At 35.0% G+C, this 20,286-nt stretch overlaps 2 protein-coding genes across 2 annotated transcripts in view; one reads left to right on the top strand and one right to left on the bottom strand.

The window, feature by feature from the left end:
• mitfb (melanocyte inducing transcription factor b) overlaps positions 1–13,090 on the bottom strand; it is a 65,774-nt gene extending 52,684 nt beyond the window's left edge. The window contains 1 exon segment of the mRNA XM_048179526.1: positions 12,834–13,090. Coding sequence (XP_048035483.1) covers positions 12,834–12,937 — 104 coding nt within the window. The 5' untranslated portion in view covers positions 12,938–13,090.
• A 5,182-nt stretch (positions 13,091–18,272) lies between these two features.
• The window catches only part of frmd4bb (FERM domain containing 4Bb), a 77,388-nt gene continuing 75,374 nt past the window's right edge, over positions 18,273–20,286 (top strand). Inside the window, exon 1 of the mRNA XM_048179542.1 lies at positions 18,273–18,504. The gene's annotated coding sequence lies outside the window, so the exon portion shown is untranslated. The remainder of the gene's footprint in view (positions 18,505–20,286) is intronic.

Below are 20,286 nucleotides of genomic sequence, written 5' to 3'. Positions count from 1 at the left end.
GACACGAAACGACCGGTTTGTGTGAGACAACAAACAGTATTTATATAATTTTTTACCTCTAAAACACCACTATGTCCAACTCTGTTCAGCATCCAGTTAGTGAGGTCAAAAAACACGCTCTGATGAAAGAACAGATGTCTCGCGCTTTGCTTCAATGAGTGCGAGACATCACTTCCGTTGTCAGAGCGCGATCAGACCTCACTAACCGGATGCTGAACGGAGTTGGACATAATGGTGTTTTAGAGGTAAAAAATTATATAAATACTGTTCGGTTTCACGCACAAACTGATCATTTCATGTCTTAGGACATCAATGTGTTGTCACAAGCCGCAGGGTTTAATTTGGATTTGTCTGTCGTGTTTTTTGACTCTTATAGATGGAGTTCCCATTTACACGCATTATACGGCTGACTTACCATGACAGTTGGAGTTAAAAATCATTATTTGTGTTCTACTGAAGAAACAAAGACACCTACATCATGGATGCCTTGGGGGTAAGCAGATAAACATCAAATTTTCATTTTTGGGTGAACTATCCCTTTAACTTAAACATATTTATTTTCAGTTAGTAAGTTGCCAAGGCAATATTTCTAATTTTTAAGTTTTTTTTTTTTTTTTTTTTTTTAAGTTTAAGATCTAATATTTATAATTTATTTCAGCTTTATTTGAATTTATTGAAAAAACATTTGTTTGTTAATGATAACAACACTGATATAATACTCAGATATTGCTGATATCAAACATACTTTTTTTACACTAATATAATTTATCAATACATTTTGAAATTGAAACATGGAAGAAGTAGGCCTAACTATTCCAGACAAGCCAGAATAACTATTGGATCAATGAAATAATTACAAATTGACTCAATTGTTGGTCTCTCGGTACTGCAAAGCTTCAAAAAAATTTTGCAAAGGTTCACAAAGAGCATGAAAGTCAAATGTACTGCAAGAACAAAGCTTGGGGCCCAAGTGAACTGAAAAGTTTCTTCAAGCAGTTTAGCGTTTAGCATCTCTAATGGAAATTACATTTGTTCAGAAGCAAGTACAAACATCTCTTTGTTGTACTAATCATCTCAGATCTCTAACATAAAACAGACTTTTATTCAGCATATAAGAGTCCTACCTCTTGGCTTGTGTCATTCAACAGAGGTCTTCTTTACTCCAGTTACTGACTGCTGAACTGTTCACACTGACACCGTTAACACTGCATTTATGCTTTGAGTCTAATGATACTGACATGACTCAATCTACTCTTCTCTGTATTTTTGTTCAGTCACTCAACACTCAACTTTTATCAACTCTGCTGGAAACACTGACACACTCACACTTCACAGAATGAGGTGAGGAGGAGGGAACATTTTGGGTAAATGCAGCTCTCCAGAGAGTTTATCTGATTTACAGCATTGCTCTGCCTTGATTCATTCATTCGTCATCAATTATTTCAAGCTTCTGCTATTGACTGTTTTAAAGCATTATGACGATCAGTTATTTTTGGCATAAAGTAATCATTTATTTGAATAATCAACACAAAATAAACACATCTATCAAAGTAATGAACAAATGTTCTACCAGTAACGAACGTTGGTTCAGAGTGATCTGGTCTTTAATAATGTTCTCAAAACTTTATTTATATAATGGAATGTTGTTGTTTTTTCCTGAAACATTTTAGTTGGACGCTAAAAAAAGCTTTCACATCCACGTGCAACTCATAATTACACTTCAGATTTTCAAATTCTGATTTTTTAAAGAGCTTCGAATTGTACAGTACAACCTGACCACCGAAACACAAAATGGCAGCAGCTTCAGCGGTACAATGCAGTTAAACACTGATAAAAATGATTCTGTGGTGAAGTAAATACAGTTGCACTTTATTTTACAGTATGTGCACTTACGTGTACTAACAAGAAAGTACTGGGTAATACAAGGTAACTACATGGGTTAAGGTTAGGTTTAGGTGTAGGTTCAGGGTTAGTACCTGTACCTAGTTATTACCCAGTTATTATTATAATAAGTACATAGTATGTACATGGGGAACAGGACTGTAAAATAAAGTGCTACCGTAAATACTACAGAAAAAAACAAATGTAATTTCTACATTGAATAATTTAGTTCAGGCAAGAATTAAATTTAAAAAACTATAAATTCTATATTAGTACTCAGTTCAAGCTTGTAAAAATTAAATCTTGAACTTATAAGTATATTTTACTTGTTATGTTTACAATGATTCTTTGAGTAAGTATCAAAGTTATAAAATTAAGTAAAACCTACTCAACTTTCTGATACCGGTGTTCCCATCATGCACTGGGGCATGAATAATTAACAAGGGTGCATTTTTAACTGTTTTCTTCTTGCATTTACACTGTGGTATCATTGCTTTTGTTGTTAGGTTTAGTAACTTGCTGATTTTACGTAATTCCATCCATGTGAAATTTACTTAAAAATATGAGTGCAAAAACTTGCAAAAGAGAAATTAAGCTAAAGCTAAATTTTACTTATTGTTTATTTTCTTCAGTTATCTTGTAATTAGTGCTGTCAGTGTTAACGCGTTAACGCATGCGATTAATTTTTTTCCAGTTTAACGCATTAAAAATATTAATGGCAATTAACGCAGCATCCGTTTTTTCTGTCATCCTTTGGCTAGCATTATATAATCATGCTCTTATTCATGCAAATGATTTTAAACCATTTAAATGTGCCAAAAGAGAAAACGAGAACGTGCTGTCTGTGAATGTCCTGTCACACACATGATGCACAGAAAGACGCGTGCCATCGTGTGCATGGACGGCGCGCCAGAATTGATTTCTCTGTCACACTTGAACAATACAACAATCAAAAAATTCTGTTTTGTCAAGTATCGTCATAAGAGCAGCCTTGAATGAGTTAAATAAAGTCTTAAAATGAAAGTAAAGAGAAAGTGGGAGATCTGCATCATGTGCAGCATCGGCAGCTCTAAAAAGTGACAGCAAGATAATGAAAGAACAAAGGTAACAGAGAAAATTACTCACTGCTGTTGACTAAAGAACTTTTGTAGCTTTAATAATGATTATCTATATTTAATTTAGGCTGTAAATTATGCAGTGCAGACTGTTTGGTAACTTTATTCAATTTCTGTTAGACAGGTAGGAAAGGCACAGGTAAATATGACATTTATTATGGGTTTATGTGAGGATTGTTCTAAGTTCACTTAAATTAAAAGTTGTTATATTTTTGAAGCCTAATAAATGTGTCATGTAAAAATGATATAGCTTTCAATTACACTGTAATGTTGAATGGCTATAATTCATGTTTAAAATTGGGGAAAAAATCTTTTTCATCGAGACATCAGAAGCTGTAGGCTATTAAGTATCAGTGATACTGGCCTTCATTCATAAAAAGATGCCATTAAACAACTATTTAAAATATACTGTCTTCATGATGTTTCTTCATGTTGTTTTAATTTGGAGATTAACTGTGAAATTATTACATTATAAAATATATTAAAAACGTATAAAAACGTAAGTGTTTTTAAATGTGATTAATTGAGATTAATCAGAAAAAAAAACAGAATTCTTTAAAAGAAAATATCACCCTTTGCATTGAACTTTGAGTGTCGTAACAGATGTTGTTTATGCTCAAACAGCAACATTACACACTAACTAAAGTAAAACAAAAATGAAACCATAATCAGTATGTTAAATAAATAAATACTTTAAATAAATACGTTTACTGTTACTTCTTGTTTTTTGTTTTTTTTGTCTACTAATTAATCAAACTACTGTACACAGATTTATTTTGTTGCCATAGAAACACATAATATCAAGTCTGAGGATGTGAACAGCTCCAAGTAGTAAGTCTGGGTTGTAATTACGGTAATTACAACATGGGATGAATGCAGCATTACAATTTTATCTTAAAAAAACTTTTTATCTGAGATAATATATACAAACAATTTGATTAGAAATGTTGTTCCAGGTCACATTTCACAGCTGGATGTGGCCTGAGAAATGCCATGTGGCACCAGTTAATTGTCATCTTAAACTGCAAAATATAATTTTCTGAATATTTTTGTCTGTTTTCCAGTAAATAACAAAATGCATTCAGTCATGCTGTGGTATATTGTTGTATATTAAATTAATTAACAACAACTCATACAAAAAGGCCACCACTATCTATATTATATGACCGTAATAATGCCCATAGATGAAATGTGCAATAAGTTTACTGTTTACATCATGCTAGAAGCTCTAGTCTAGTGTATGTTTCCAGTCTCCAATGTTCTCTGTGTCCCATAACCCCAATGACACAACTCTGATTTCACAACTAAACTCTGAGGAGCTCGAAGTGGTGCATTTCACACACACACACACACACACACACACAAAAAAAAACCCTTGACAAACAAAGAATGTATCTTGAATTAAGCCTGTTTTTCTTTCTCTATTGGCAAATATGTTTTCTGGTTATACGTATATAAATCTAAACATGTCTTAATATCTTCTGCAATTTGCTTTTAAGTAAATTCATCTTGTTTTAAGAATGTCTAGACACTTTTACTGGAAAACAAGTGCAGCTCACTTACTATAGCCAGTTGGTGATGATCAGGAATACTGTATGCTGTAGACTTGAACTATCTGTCTGCTTCCTGTATTTAGTGGAATATGTTACATCTTACACTGACTCAGGAGTCTGCTCAGCCTGTTTCAGAGAATTTATGCTTACTAAGGTTTTAAAGTTACACTACCATTCAAAAGTTTGTGGTTGGGAAGATTTTTTAAATGTTATAAATAAAAGGCCTCTACATCTAGTATAAATAAAGCCTCTTATGCCTGCATTTATTTAATAAAAAATAAAATAAAAACAGCAATATTGTGAAATATTATTCCAATTTAAAATTTCTATTTCAATACATGTTAAAGGGTTAGTTCACCCAAAAATGAAAATTCGGTTACACTTTATTTTAATGTGTCTTAGTTACACTGTAATTAGGGCCCAAGCGAAAATTCGCGCAGGGCCCTCTTGTTCTTCTAAGGATTATTATTATTTTTTTTTTTTTTTTTTTTTTTTTTATTTTTTTTCCGTCTTCCGGGGCTTTTTGGGGGCCTTAACATGCTCAAAAACTCTTGAAAATTGGCACACACATTGGAATCCGCGGCCATTAGGACGCCGGAGAGGCTGGTACCCGGGCGTGGCAGGGGGGCTCGACAGCGCCCCCTTGAAAAAAGTCTGAAAATTTGGTCCATATATTAAACACGCTTGCACGTATTAGTATGAAACTCAGTACACATATAGACCTCATCGGGCCGAACAACTTTCGTGCTCTAAGTTAAACACCACGCCAACAGGAAGTCAGCTATTAAGGGTTGTTTGAAAAACGCATGCTCTGGAATTTGATATACTCCTCCTAGACGATTAATCCGATCGCCACCAAACTCGGTCAGCATGAAGTCAAGACACTGATGATTAAAAATTGCCAGGGGATTTTTGATATCTCGAACGGTTTGGCCGTGGCGAGGCAACGAATTTATGGCGAGAAAAAGGAAACAGGAAATGTGTTATAACGTCTGCATACATATATTGATCTTTATGAAACTTCACGAGTGTGTTCGTTATAGGAGTCTGATCACATGGATGTGACTATTGTGAGTCAAAGTTATAGCGCCACCAACTGGCAGCAGGAAGTGTATCACTTTTTGAAATGTTTTGAGATCACCCTCTTATTTTTACCTGATTTGCTTCAAACTTCATCAGTGTAATGTCAATACACAGCAGATGTAGACCTATGACAGGATTTTTGATATTTGAAATATTGTTGCCATGGCAACAGGTCAAACTGTAATAATATTCTTGAGTGTTTTTGAGGCTCTTAACATGCTTCAAATTGCATGAAACTCGACACACACATCAATATTGTCAACCAGTAGACATGGACAAAGCCATAGAAATGGGCGTGGTGGAGGGGCTCAGTAGCGCCACCTTTTGACAAAAGTGGGGGGTTAGTTTTTCCTACAATCACCAAACTCGGTACACATATTGTTCTCATCAAGCCGGACAATTTTCTAATTTACATTCATTAGCTCCGACCAACAGGAAGTCAGCTATTTTGGTTTGAATGTTAATTTTTTGAAAAAACAGGCTATGAATTTTATACTACTGCTCCTACAGGGTTTATCCAATTTACACCAAACTTTTTTTAACTTGTTGCTAACACATTGAAGTTGTTTAATTGCAAACGGATTTTGGATATCTCAAACGGTTTGGCCGTGGCGAGGCAACGAATTTATGGCAAGAAAAGGGAAACAAAGTGTTATAACTTCTGCATACATTAATTGATTTTGATGAAACTTCGGCTTAGTCTTCGTTGTACAAGGCTGATCACATGGATGTGACTATTGTGATTCAAAGTAATAGCGCCACCAACTGGAAGCAGAAAATGTGTCACTTTCAGCATACATTGAGATCACCCTCTTATTTTTACCTGATTTGCTTCAAAATTCATCAGAATAATGTTAAAACTTGGCACATGTAATCCTTTGAAAATGGGCAGGGAGGAGGGGCTCTATAGTGGCACCTTGTAGTGCAGTAAATGTGGAGTGAATTTGACATAGTCCTTTGATGTTTAACCGTTTTAAGTGCCTATTGCCCGCTGTGCACAGTTGCCCTGAAGCCACCGGGTGGCGGTGCCACCGGCTTGGGCCCGCCATCGCTGCTCGCAGCTATATTTATACATTTAAGTACTGAGTAACATGAAGTAACTACATGTACTTACTATAGAGTTAGGATTAGGGCTTGGTTGGGTTTAGGGTTAGTTGCGTGTAATTATGCATAATTCATAGTTATTACTATGGTAACTGCATGTAACATACTGTATGTAAAAATGACACTGTAAAATAAAGTGTTACTGAAAATTCTGTCATTAATTACTCACCTTCATGTCGTTTCAAACCGGTAAGACTTTCGTTCATCTTCAGAACACAAATGAAGATATTTTAATGAAATCTAAGTGATTTCTGCCCCTCCATTGACAGTCGACGCAACTGAAACTTCAAAAAGCTTCAGCAAGAACCAGTGAGGTTCATTCTCGTGTTATGCATCACGTTTGAGCTTCTGCAAGAACCAGTGTGGTTTGTTCTGGTTAGGGCTGGACGATTATGACCTAAAAATCAAAACCTCGATTAATTGAACATTTTACCTTGATTATGATTAATGAATGATTATTTTGTTTCTGTTTTTTTTTTTTTTCTGCCCTCATAGTTCACTTACAAGGTTTGTACTGTAAATATGCTTGACTATTATAAAGGTGGGATATTTTTTCCTATTGAAAAAGTGATCTGACACTTTCAGCAGTTATTTTATCTATGGTTCGTAACATTTCTTACAGATTTCTGCTCGTTGTAAATCAGATAAAGATGAATTAGCAAAGTACCAGTATGTAATGAGAGGCGATTGCATGTGTGAATTAGTCATACTGTCTCTCTATTAATTGTGAAGCTGTGGGTTGTAAATAGTTACTTCAAAAGTAGAAAAATATATGCTATAATAACTTTTGAGTTTCTAAGCTACTTTAGTGATAAATCACAGGACAGCGCTGACAACTAGTTGCTGCTCCTCTCAGTGCGCGCGACCTTCACGTTTTGCTTCACGGTAGCTCGATATAATAATACACATCCGATCGTCTAAATCGCTTGAATGTCCAAACTGGCAAACCTTAAAACACATACAACTGACAAAGTTTAGTGAAGACGCAAGGCTCTCCGCTCGCGTGCCGTCTCTGTGTGTTGACTCGGCGTTCACCTGCATGTTGACTGGATGGGGTGGAGTCACATGGCTACACACGCGGTAGTATGTTTTTAAGGGGGAAGTATTAGCAGGATTAAAAAAAGAAATGTCATCCAGCCCTAATTCTTGTGTTTTATGCAGGTTCAGTTGAGCTTCTGTTTATGTTCACTGATCAATTTTTATATGTGAATAAAAGACTAAATTCAATCTGTTCTTCATATAAAGCGATTGTGTCTCTTCAGAAATTTTGGACTAAACCGCTCGGTTCATATGGATTAGTTTTACGATCTCTTTATGAACTTTTTGAAGCCTTAAAATGGTGGTTATGTGTAGACTGTCAATGGAGGGACAGAAATCTCTCATATTTCATTTAAAATATCTTCATTTGTGGTTCGAATATGAACGAAAGTCTTACGGGTTTGGAACGATATGAGGGTGATTAAATGATGAGTCATTTTTGGGTGAACTAACACTTTAAAATGTAATTATTCCTGTGATTAAAACTGAATTTTCAGCATCATTACTCGTCTTTTTTTCTTTTCAGCCAAACTGCATGACAAATAAAATTTGCACACCAGAGCAAGGTTAATATGAATGCACGTTTGAAGATTCACGCCTGAATCTTTTTTTGGGAATTTTGGGAGGGTCAAAGAAAAACAAAACAGGAACTCTTGAAATCTGACTAAGGAGTTGCGCTGATGACCACCTAAAAATACACTCCACCGTTCCGGTGTCTTGCGTCAAACTCCCAACCACAGTGGCCTTGTAATCGACAAAACTATGAAAAATTCAAACCACCTTGCACGTCCTTATCTATTATTATGCAACAAATCAACTGCTGAAAACAGTCATCTTCCGTCTCTGCCCTTATAAGAGAAGAAGTATCTGTTGACCGCCTCATCATAATCAAAAAAATAGTTCATGAATGAAAATAAGAGTTTCAAGGAAAGAGAGGATTGTGAGGAGCGTTGGACTTCATCCAGTGAGCGAGTCAAGGATGTGAGGATGTTCTCACTGACGGCCAGCATGCTACATGACTGAAAACACCTGTTCCTGCCACTCAGATCAATATCCAAAACACAAAACTACCTCTGACATCTTGACACCAGTTAGAAATGCCAATGGCTACTGGCTTCAATTCATGCCAGCTGTCTTAAAGCTCAAGGGAATACCGTAACACTCCTCTTGGTAACTTGGAATGTATCTAAATGAATCATGTCAAAATCACTTTTTTAGTTTGATGATGCTTCACGATGCTGTATGAAATTGAATAATTACTGAAGATCAAGTTTAAAATATTCTGCTTACAACCAAGATCTACTAAATAGATTCTGATTAAAAGAATCTCAATTGTGATCTAAAATGCATTTTAAAAAAGAAAATTCCAAGATTGCTGTGCTTGTTTGTAGGTCAACATTTGTGATTATATATCTATATGGCTAAAAAATACTACTACTAATAATAATAATTAGATTAATTACTACTACTACTACTAATAACTAATAATAAGATGCACAGATTCTAAATTTCTCCACCAATATTGATTTTTCAGAATGACTAGCTCTGCGATGCGCATTACGTAGTGACATTGGAAAGGTCATGCATGACATAGGCGGAAGTACCGTGGTAGCGTGATTTTCTCCTCCAAATTCAAAATCATCCGACATTGTTGTTTTTTTGTAAAGGGTGTTGGACTTAGTCTTTGCACGTTCGCTTTGTAGACACTGGATCAGTACTTCCGCCTGCGTGACCTTTCCAATGTAATTTCGTAATGCGTGGCACATTGCACAGCAGTGCAAGAAGAGCATTTGTGGTTAAAATTTGACCAATCGTTTTGCTAGATAAGACCCTTATTCCTCGGCTGGGATCATGTAGAGCCCTTTGCAGCTCCATTGAATTTGAACCTTCAACCCGTTGAACCCCAGCGAAGTCCACTATATGGAGAAAAATCACCGAATGTTTTCCTCAAAAATGTATTCTTTTATTTTTATATTATTAATTTATTTTTGACTGAAGAAAGAAAGACATGAACATCTTGGATGAGTAAATTATCAGGAAAAAATCCAAATAAAAGCATAAGAAATATTACTATTGTAGTATACGTAAATATCTGTATTTATATCTGTAAAATAAAAAATGAGTATTTGAGAAAAATAAAAATAATTATTTCATTTTACATCACAACTGTAAAAAACTGCAGAAACTATGGCTGCATGATTTGGGGAAAAATCTAATTGTGCGATTTTACTGATTAAAAAAATTGTGATTTTAAAAAAAATATTTTATTTAAAAAAAATATACAAAATTCTAAATAAAAGAAAAATAAGAAATATTATTATTGTAATATTTCACTGTTAAAAAAATCTAATATTTAAGAAAATAATAGTTATAATAACTTATTTTACTTTACAACTGTGAATTTGGTTTTCAATGTTTTTAATATAATATAGTTGGATATAATGCAACATGTATTTTTGGCCCCACAGCCCTCAATCAAGTTTGAATTTTTGGCCCTTCGTGGTAAAAATTTTGGGAGCCTCTGTGATAGAAAAAGATGCTAATGCCGATACAACAGCATTTGCAGCATAAATGCTAATGTATACTGAATTGTGCTCTGAATACATTTCGAGCACATTGACACATAACTGCAAGTATGAATAGCAAAAATATACAGGGCCAAACAAACAGGGTTCCCACAGCTTTAAATTAATGAATTTCCATGACTTTTCCAGTCATTTCCAATGGATTATGGTTTTAAATGTCATTACTCACAAAAATCAATTTCTTGCTGATACAAACTTATAGAGCTCATCAGTCATAAAAAAAAAAAAAAAAATTAAAAATTAAAAAAAAAAATTTACTACAGAAATTTTAGAATAGAAGGCTTTTCTATGCCTGAAAATCAAGAAAATCACAAAAATCCCTGATAATGGTTTTCCATGATCATGGGAAACCTGTAAAAACATGCATTCAAACAATAGCGAAATGACAGAATTTCAGTATAAAATTTTGCATCCAACACACCTGAATCTGATATTATGCTCAATATTTTAGCAACAAACCAAAATAGCCCCCAAAATTCATGCACTGCATCTGTGGTATTAGCCTGCACTTCTAAATTTATGTTGTTAATTTTCACCTCATGGCGGCCTGAGCTGTCTGCCTCATCTAAATTAAGATCTCTCCGTCTGCCAATGAAGCTTCATGGAACTCTAAATGCATTTAGTGCTGATGGGGCTTAGCATTTGTTTGATAAACTGTAAATGAATAGAATAAACTTGTGCATCAGCATATCAAATAATTTGAGCATTCAGAAACTAAAGCTTCAGGTGCTGTACTGTATATCAAAAAGACCTAAAAAATCACATGAGCTTACAGCTAACAAACTTTACATAGCATGAGTTCACTGCAGTCACACAAGCATCTGTGAACATGAACAATGCATGACATGTCCACTATATATCTAATTCAGTTCAGAACTCATACAGAAGTTGATAGAAAGCATGTCAAATGTTTTCATGGCTCAGATCTTTGATCTGTTCAAACATTTGCCTGAATGTTATAAGCAGCATTAAAATCAACACTTTGTCTGTTAAAACTTCTTACATCTTTGTCTCAGTTTTCACTAGAAATTCAACTGTATGCTCATTTCAGTGGCTTTTCTTCATGCTGCAGATTAAAATAAAATAAAATAAAATAAAATACGCATTCGGTACACTTGTCACTCATAACTGCCCATAATAATAATTTATTATAATTATTTTTTATACATATAAACTTGTAAATACAGTCTGCTATGAAAGTTCTATTTTCAAGATCTCTGCTGGGAGAACTTTATAACAACTTCCATTGCATTATGTAATGCAGGTCATTACGTAATTATTTTAGTTACAATGGTTTAAAACTTTGATCCAAATATTTTCATACAGTTGAGACCGGGGCTAGTTGTCACGATGTATATTTCAGTAACTAAATAGTTTTGTGTCAAAAGTCTAAATGCACAAATGTTTGTGTTCTCTAAGAGTGTTCATACGTTGGATTCAAACACACAGTTTAAAAAAAATAGTTAATTTTATCATCCCCTATATATATATATATATATATATATATATATATATATATATATATATATATAACAAGTGAATATACATAGGTACACACAGTGACACACACACACACACACACAAAACTACACTAACATACATTCAGACAAGACTTTACTATGATCATCTATAAATAATGTTGTTAGATTTTAATTAAAAGATTCAACTGTGTTCTCAACGTCATGGCAAGCTCTCACGTGTTTCAAAATAATACATATAAACTTACGCAATCTATTAATTACATTATTTGTTAGACAAAACAATGTTTGATATTTTTATTTGCTGTCTTTTACACATTCGCTGTTTTCACTCATTGTTTTGTTTTAAAAACAACTATTTCAGTTTTGCTGCAAGACATGCACTGCTATTGTCACAAAACATCAGTGTGTGTTGAATTATCCTGCGGCGCCAGCGGTGGAAATATTCAGTATGTTTTGTAGTCAAAACTAACTTCCAAAAAGAATCCACCCTAAAATATTCACTGGAATAAAAAGTGCGACAACTAGCCCCGGGTTCTCCTCGGGGGAAAAACTACTGACCTGCTTTGCATAATGGTTTTAAAGTTGTTAGAAAGTGTCACCCAAGTTCATAACACATGTTTAAACAGTTACAGTGAAATCTTCATACACAGGCTACATGAGTAAATATTTGATGATGATGCTGTATCCTAAGGCGTTGTCTACTGTAACACCCATATACACGGCACGAAACGCGACGCAACTCGAGCGCTTCTATTAAAATGAGCGCGGCTGTAAACTCTGCAAGCGGCCGCTGATCCTAGTCTTGTCGCGTCGCGTCGCTTGCTGCGTGGATGGAGAGAGCGCAGCTGATTCTTATTCGTAAGACTGATAGAATATCTAATAAAACGTTAAACAAGCACCAAGCACAGTCTTTTCTGAGCATATAAGACTTTATAAAGCATGCAATAGACAAAATGAATAATTTCAGAGCTGTCAAAAGCTCCATTCACAGACCTGTTTTTCAGCGGCTGACTCTTCAACTCGTAATACGTTTTAGGCTCTTCGTGAAATTCATCTTCGACTTCAAAGTCGGGCACAATCCCCGATTCCGACTGCATTTTCAAAGTTGTCAACTTTCGTCAGCTCCCAGGTGGAAAATAATACGTCAGTTTAAGTGCCGTACTTTCAGACGCACGAAGTGCCAGCCACCGTGATGTCAAGCTGTCAGTCCCCCGCGCGCTCCAGTAGTCCGCTAGTTTCGATTTGTAGTCCGTTAACTGCGTTAACTGTTTTTCTGCGAATGCAGCCAAATGAAACATGGAACTACAAATCCCAGGAATGACGACAGCCTGTGTCAGCATCTTTTCATTGGTTAGCAGACGAAAAGGGGGCGTTACACTTAAGCAGCGTTTTTGACTTGAGCTACAAATAAAATGTTTTTTTTTTTTTTTTTTTTTTTTTTTACATGTTATGAACAGTAACATTTAATTGCTAAATTATCATTAACATTTCTTTAGATTTGTTATCACTCATTGCAGATAAACATTGCCTTTAAACGAAGTTTACTCTTAAAGTACAATCAATGTCCACGCGATGGCAGTATAATCAAATCAATGAAAGCACATCTTCACACTCTCGTGTTTTACTTCAAACAGTCCGAGTCTGATCATAAGACTATCATCTGGAAAATATTTGGTATGTTTTGGTCTTATGTCAGTCTATTCTACCTGAATATTTTATTTTATTTTTGCTTTGTGCATCTTAAACATGCACAACATTTGTAGCACAATAAAAAGTAAAGGTGTTCAAGTGGAAAAATAGTAATTTCTCAAAAGGTTTACAGTAACTCTGTTGCTGCAGGTGAGAACTTAATCAAAAACCATGGTAACTAATGAAGAGCAGGTACATAGGATCAAAGAGAAGCAACCTGAGGGGCTGTTTACACTACACCATTTTCAACTAAAAAATGAAAACTTTTTATGCATTTTGGCCATTCATTTACACTACAACAGCGTTTTGGTGACCTGAAAACAAACTTTTGAAAACTGGTTTCAAAGTGCAAGTTTTTGATAACGATACCGTTATCATCTCCGTGTAAACTGCAAAAACGTGAATCTGTGAAAACGGCAATGGCATGCACATGCATATTACGTGTTTAGTCTATAGGGGAGTGTGGGGTAAGATGAGCCAGTGGGTAAGTTGACCCACCCCCTGTATCTTGGCAAATGTACCAATTTTATCGTCATGTGACCAAATATTTTAGAACCACCCATCATTTCTGCCAGACTGTGAAAAGGAAAGCACATGGGAGGAGTGGAAGTCGCTGATTTACTTTAAAAACTGTTTTTGTCAAAGTAAAATTTGAACATAACAGATGTAATGGCTGTTTCATCAAAGCAAATTTGTCCAGGTCTAAAACTATTTATGATGCATATTGGTGATTTAGCAACATATAAAACTATGCAAGTCATTTAGCTAAATATTATTGTGAATTGGTAAGCTAGCTAGCTTTTCCTAAAATTGCACCTATGGGGCAAAGTGAGCCAAATGCTGTGGGGTAAATTGAGCCAGAGTTTTAAATTACCCCACCATAAGGCACTGAATTTAAGTTAAATCTGAAGTATAAACTGGTGTCATTTCAATGTAATATTACACAACTGGTTTAATTTATCTTTATTTTCGAGTTTATTTTATAGGAACAGTGTACAAGTACACCAAATCCTTCTCTGATACGAACCAGAGGATGTTTAATCATATATCTTTCCACCTGTAGTCTCTAATGGCCGAGTCGACATTGCAGAAAAACTACCATGTCAAGAACCTTTTGACTAAAATGTTTATTAGTTTCAGTGGCATTTATTCATTCTTATTTAGTTTTTATTTAATTTTACTCAACAAACTCTGTTTAGTCTGCTTATGGGAAGGTTACAACTTTGATGTTCAACATATTGTTTCAGAAATGCAAACAGTTAAAGATACTGAAATTTCAACTTCATTTCATTGGTTTTATGTTGTTTAATTTAGCTTTAAAAAAATAAATATTTGTAAAATGAAATTTGATTATTAAGCTAGTTTTTAAAATTGGTACATTTTCTTTAAAATTTCACATGGTTTGATTCCGATTCAGTTAGATGGTCAGTTTACGCCCACCTACTGGCTCAGCTCAACTTACCCCTAACCTGGGGCAAATTGAGCCAGAGGAACACTTTTTTATAAGAAGCCATATTTTTAGAACCCTTTGTCATAGATGTATTCTGATCATTTAAAATGATAGGAAACATCCTGAAATTACTTGTACTTCTGCTTCATTTCCCTTTTCTTGAGGACCACATAAGTAAAAGATGGCTCATCTTACCCCACTCTCTCGTACTCCTTATTTACGTATTTACGTTATTTAGGGAAATAACGAGAAGAATATCAAAGTGCAGTAAACTATAAAAATAAGGTGGATAGCATGGATTTTCACATACAGACCACAGCTTTGGCAAAAGGATTCTGTGAATTTAGTCGTGAAAACGACTAAAAACGCTGAATTATTCATGCCTGGCCAGTAGATGGCGATGTCACATTGTAAAGAAACACTACGCCCCTATAAAATGAACACATAATACGCATGTGCATGACCTCACCGTTTTCACAAATTGACATTTTTGATAACGAAACTTGCACTTTCAAACCCATTTTAAGTTTGTGTTTTCAGGCCCCCAAAATGCCATTGACATCTAAATGAACAGCCAAAATGCATAAAAAGTTTTACATTTTTAGTTGAAAATAGTGTCATGTAAATGGCCCCTAAAAGTCCAATATGAAAACGAAACCAAAACAAATGCAAATCCCATAATACCCATAATCTGCTATAATATACCCATAATACTTAAATAAATGATAAAATGATAAAATACGGAAAATATTTCCTTAATGTTTTCTCTTACATTCACATAACCAAGAAAAAACACACACTTTAAAAACAGGACATTTGAATGTTTTGAGAACATTCAGAAATAACGTTTTCATAACTTAATGGGAACGTTAACAGAACGTCCTTAGAACATATTTTTGTTAGCTGGGATTATACAGTGGGTTTCCCACAATGATTGTTTGATTTTAGCTTCTGGCTGGAATGATCATTGAGCTTCTCCTTCACTGCAGATGGTGTTTGTTGTGGGTGGAGGGTGATGGGGAAGGGGGGACCCCATGGGCATTCACACAGTGGGCACTGAGAAGATGCAAATAAACCAGGCCCTTTGTTTAGATGTTTGGGATATTGTTGTCAAGCCCCAGAATCTGAGCCTCTATTCGATCCAGTTTTGATCCATGTACTTAACTTTAAAAAACCTTTCAGCAGTGTGCACGCTGCATAATCTATACATGAAGAGTAATGACTTTGAATTTACAGTCAAAGAAGAGCCGAGACATCACATTTGTAGAGGAGGCGCCTTGAATACAGGTTCAATAATGCTAATGTATCTTCACCTAGTGTACTGCCTGGGTTTTATTTAATTATCATGACAAAGACTTTCTAATTTACAACTCATGATCACGACTTTTTGTCAAGTTACTAATATGATCAATCGAAAAGTTACTTGAAACATTTTATAATTGCTAAAATAGATTAGTGCATGTTACACATATCATGTAGGCTATAATTACTAGCCTAATAATATGTAAATACACACAGCACAACAAAATAGACTAATTAGTATGCTAGTTCATTAATATTACTCAGTAGGCTTACATAATGTTAACATGTAAAATTGTTGTTTGAACGATTGTACTAATTAATCAGCATATCCAAAGTTATTACAACCATTTCAAAGAAATAATTAGCCTAATTAAAAAAATAATTGATTAATTTGAAGGACTAATTGAATTAATTAGCACATACAGCTACTAAGGCATTCATCCCAGCTAAAATATGTTCTAAGAATGTTTTGAATACGTTCCAAATACAATAAGATTTTATTTCTGTATTATTTCTGTATTATGTTCTCTGATCGTTCAAAACGTCATTAAAAATGTTTTCATTTCATTCCACAATGTATTAAGAGAACATTCTCTATAATTTGCAAACATCACAGGAACATTACTTTTGTCTCTGAACATTCTTAAAGTAGTAACATTTAAAAAACGTTAGACGAATGTCCAACTAAAACGTTTCAGAAAAAGTTCCATGAACAATGTATAAATAACGTTTTTGTGCCAACGTTTTGAGAACATTATCACAGACGTACAAGTGAATGAATTCGTACGAATTAGCCACCTCATAAAATATGTACGAATTGCCGTGAGATTGGGTTGCAACTATCTTACGACCAATTCATACGTATTTTACGAGGTGGTTAAGGTGCGTTCACGTGGCCTCGTAATTCCTGTAGTTACGAGATTCTAGCTTGTAAAAAGCGTTCACGTCCTCGTAGAGCTCGTAATTACAGCTTGTAAGCTGGGAGTTTTCTGAAAGCTCCCAGATATACCACGTGGCCGCGCTGTACCACCTGACAGCTGTAGATTCATTTAGGCATCGACAGTGCTGCCATGGAAACGCATAATTCCCAGTTCAAGGACCAAAAGGACGTGAACAGCTCCGAATATAACGTCACGTGTTGTCATTTCAAGATTCCGGTAAATACGAGTTGACGTGAACGCAGCTTTAATTCGTATGAATTTGTACGAGTGAGGTTGTACGATTTGTCCAAACCCCCAGTGACGGGTAGGTTTAGGGGCGGGGTTTGGGGTAGGTCATTCTTATGAATTCATACGAATTTGTCAACTCATAAAATATGTATGATTTAGCAAGAAACTTATGAATTCGTACGAATTAGCCACCTCGTAAATACGTACTTCCCGTGACATCGGGTTGCACAGACAAGAAAATGTTCTGTTAGAAGAACATTTGTTCAAAACATTGAAAGAACCTTGTCAGATAGTTAGCTAAAGTTCTGAGAACATTCCCTGTTAGCCGAGATTTTATGTCTTAAGTTTACGTCACAAATTAGCGATATTTGAGCGAATTTTGCGACAAAAAAAAAGGCCCATTGTTCATTGGCAATAGTAGCGATACATGAAGCACTGAACACAGAATCACGCATGAACAACTTGAAAATGAGCGAAATCTGTGTGGGGATCTTGATCACCTTTTTACATGACACTCCCAAACACGTGGACTCGGAGTCTGGATTTTACCCGCGAAATTTCGCTGAGCAACGTTCACTGTGGCCACGCCTTTAAAGCACTAATGGAACGAATCAGGCAAGTCATTGAATTTGAACGATTTATTGAATTAATTATCAAGTGTCTTACATTATTAATGCCTATTTATAACAATATGATTAATGAACAGTAAATGTATGCGCATTCCACAATATTTCCTTGCAGCATCAGTGATGATATAGCGAGCGATATTATGTATGTTGTCAGTGAGCGGAGGGCGTGTGTAGTGTAATGCATCCACACACACACACACACACACAATACTATTGGGTATAGTATGAGCGAGTGTGTGCGCGCGCGCTCGCCTGTGTGTGTGCAGATAACGGCATGGCCTCGGTCTGTGTCTTTGTAGCCGGTAAGGGGAAGGCGTGGTGAGTGTCTGATCACAGAACGAACTGATGAGGGGATGAAGCAGATGTGCGGCGATACATCCGACAGCGAGCGTGTGAACTGAACGGAAACGCCCTTATAGACCGAGGTAAGATTTATTCGCTCATGTTTTAATCAAAAGAGTCGCTTTTGTATCATTTGTCGCTTTTTCGTCTGTTATTCGGCTTTGACAACAGGCTGCATCAGAGCACGTGAAACACGATGGATTAACCGGACGATGTTCATTTGTTATTTCTAAATGAAGAGGGTTTGTTGCTCACGTCCAGTTATTCGCATTTATTCAGCAAAATGACAATGAACATAGTCTATATGATTTTTTTTTTTTCTTTTGGGGGCAATAGAAAGGTGGAATCTGTAATTGACCATTCATCTCAGCATTGATAAGAGAAGATTCATTAATGTATCTCAAATGGTCACTATGTCCTGTTGAAGCATCTTTGTGAACTGTGAGGTACAAGATACATGAATGTAGGCAGGCAGCTAGGTTTTCACAAGCTCTTGGTCAACGTGTCTAGTTCTTTTCTGTTTCTGAAGGGAGACTGTATTGTCACATCACAGACATTTCAAAAATTCTATTTCCTCTTTGATGAGAACATAGGAAATGAGGAAATGAGATGATGTCATATTTTTTTGACTAAATCATTAAATAAAAATAAATGCATACCTATAAGCACATTTATATGGTTTCTACTTGTGCTGTAGGCTAAAGTGTGATTTATGTTATATTTTACAATCAACTCACTAAATATTGAACTACGATCAAACTGGAATGTAAACTGTCTGTATAAGTCTGTTTGTGTTGCTGATACATTACTTTTTGTCTTCATGTTTTTAAATTGAATGATTATGCCTGACGATTTAAATTTAAATATTTTAAGGTTTATGAAGTCATATAATAGCTTTGAGCGTTGAGTGAATTTTTATTTGCTGATAATCATAATTAACATGGGATTTTTAAATTCTGTTAGTGACAATAATGCTATAGGTGCAAGCTTAGTAAATTAGTAAATTATGACAGAATTTAAATTTTTCTTATTGAAAACATACGCCTATGGTGACATTTCTGCAAAGTAATATATTATGTTGCTTCTTGCACATTTCTCAACACTTTCAAAGTAATTTGTCTAATGAGTGACACTAAAAGCGCATTCAGTTTCATCTGAAACAGATAAACGTGGACCTGTAAGTGTTTTATTACGCTAGTTATTGAACATATTACGGCAGTTTGGAAATGAAATATCCAGTGAGAGGCACCAAAATGTTAATGCTCTATTGCATTTGAAAATAATGTACCACTTACACTAAACCCTACGCTAAACCTAACCGACAGTGTTAACAAAAGCAAACATGAGATAAAAACACATTTGATGAAGCCACCATGCCTTTTTAGCTTGCTTCTGCAAGCCTTTGAGCTCTTTTATAGTGACTCGAGTTTCACTGGATTCGTACCTGTCCACATAGCAAGTGCTACCAGGTGAGCAAGTTTGTCTAAAAAGCCCAATAAGGAGCTGGTTATGTGACTTATACATCAAAATGTATTCGTTTACAAATAATGCATTAAGATAACATAGTATTTTGCAAGTAAACCTTGAAAATAAGTTTTTATTAATCAATAATCTGCCCCAGTTTTCATAATTTGTGTGAACTGGAATAAAATTTGATGGTGTTTTACTGCCACTAGTAGGGATGTAACGATTCACTCAACTCACAATGATACAATTCACGATTCTGGTTTCACGATACAATTTTCTCACAATTTTTTTTTTTTTTTACAAAATGAAATTGAAGAAATTATAAATGAAAAACTGTTCTTTTATTATTTCTAAGACAAAATGTTGCATATTTATTTGTGAAATTAAAATATCTTGGG

The sequence above is a fragment of the Megalobrama amblycephala genome, unplaced genomic scaffold (genome assembly GCF_018812025.1).
Source record: "Megalobrama amblycephala isolate DHTTF-2021 unplaced genomic scaffold, ASM1881202v1 scaffold230, whole genome shotgun sequence".
In the NCBI taxonomy this organism is placed as follows: domain Eukaryota; kingdom Metazoa; phylum Chordata; class Actinopteri; order Cypriniformes; family Xenocyprididae; genus Megalobrama; species Megalobrama amblycephala.
This window is presented reverse-complemented; position numbering and strand designations above follow the sequence as displayed.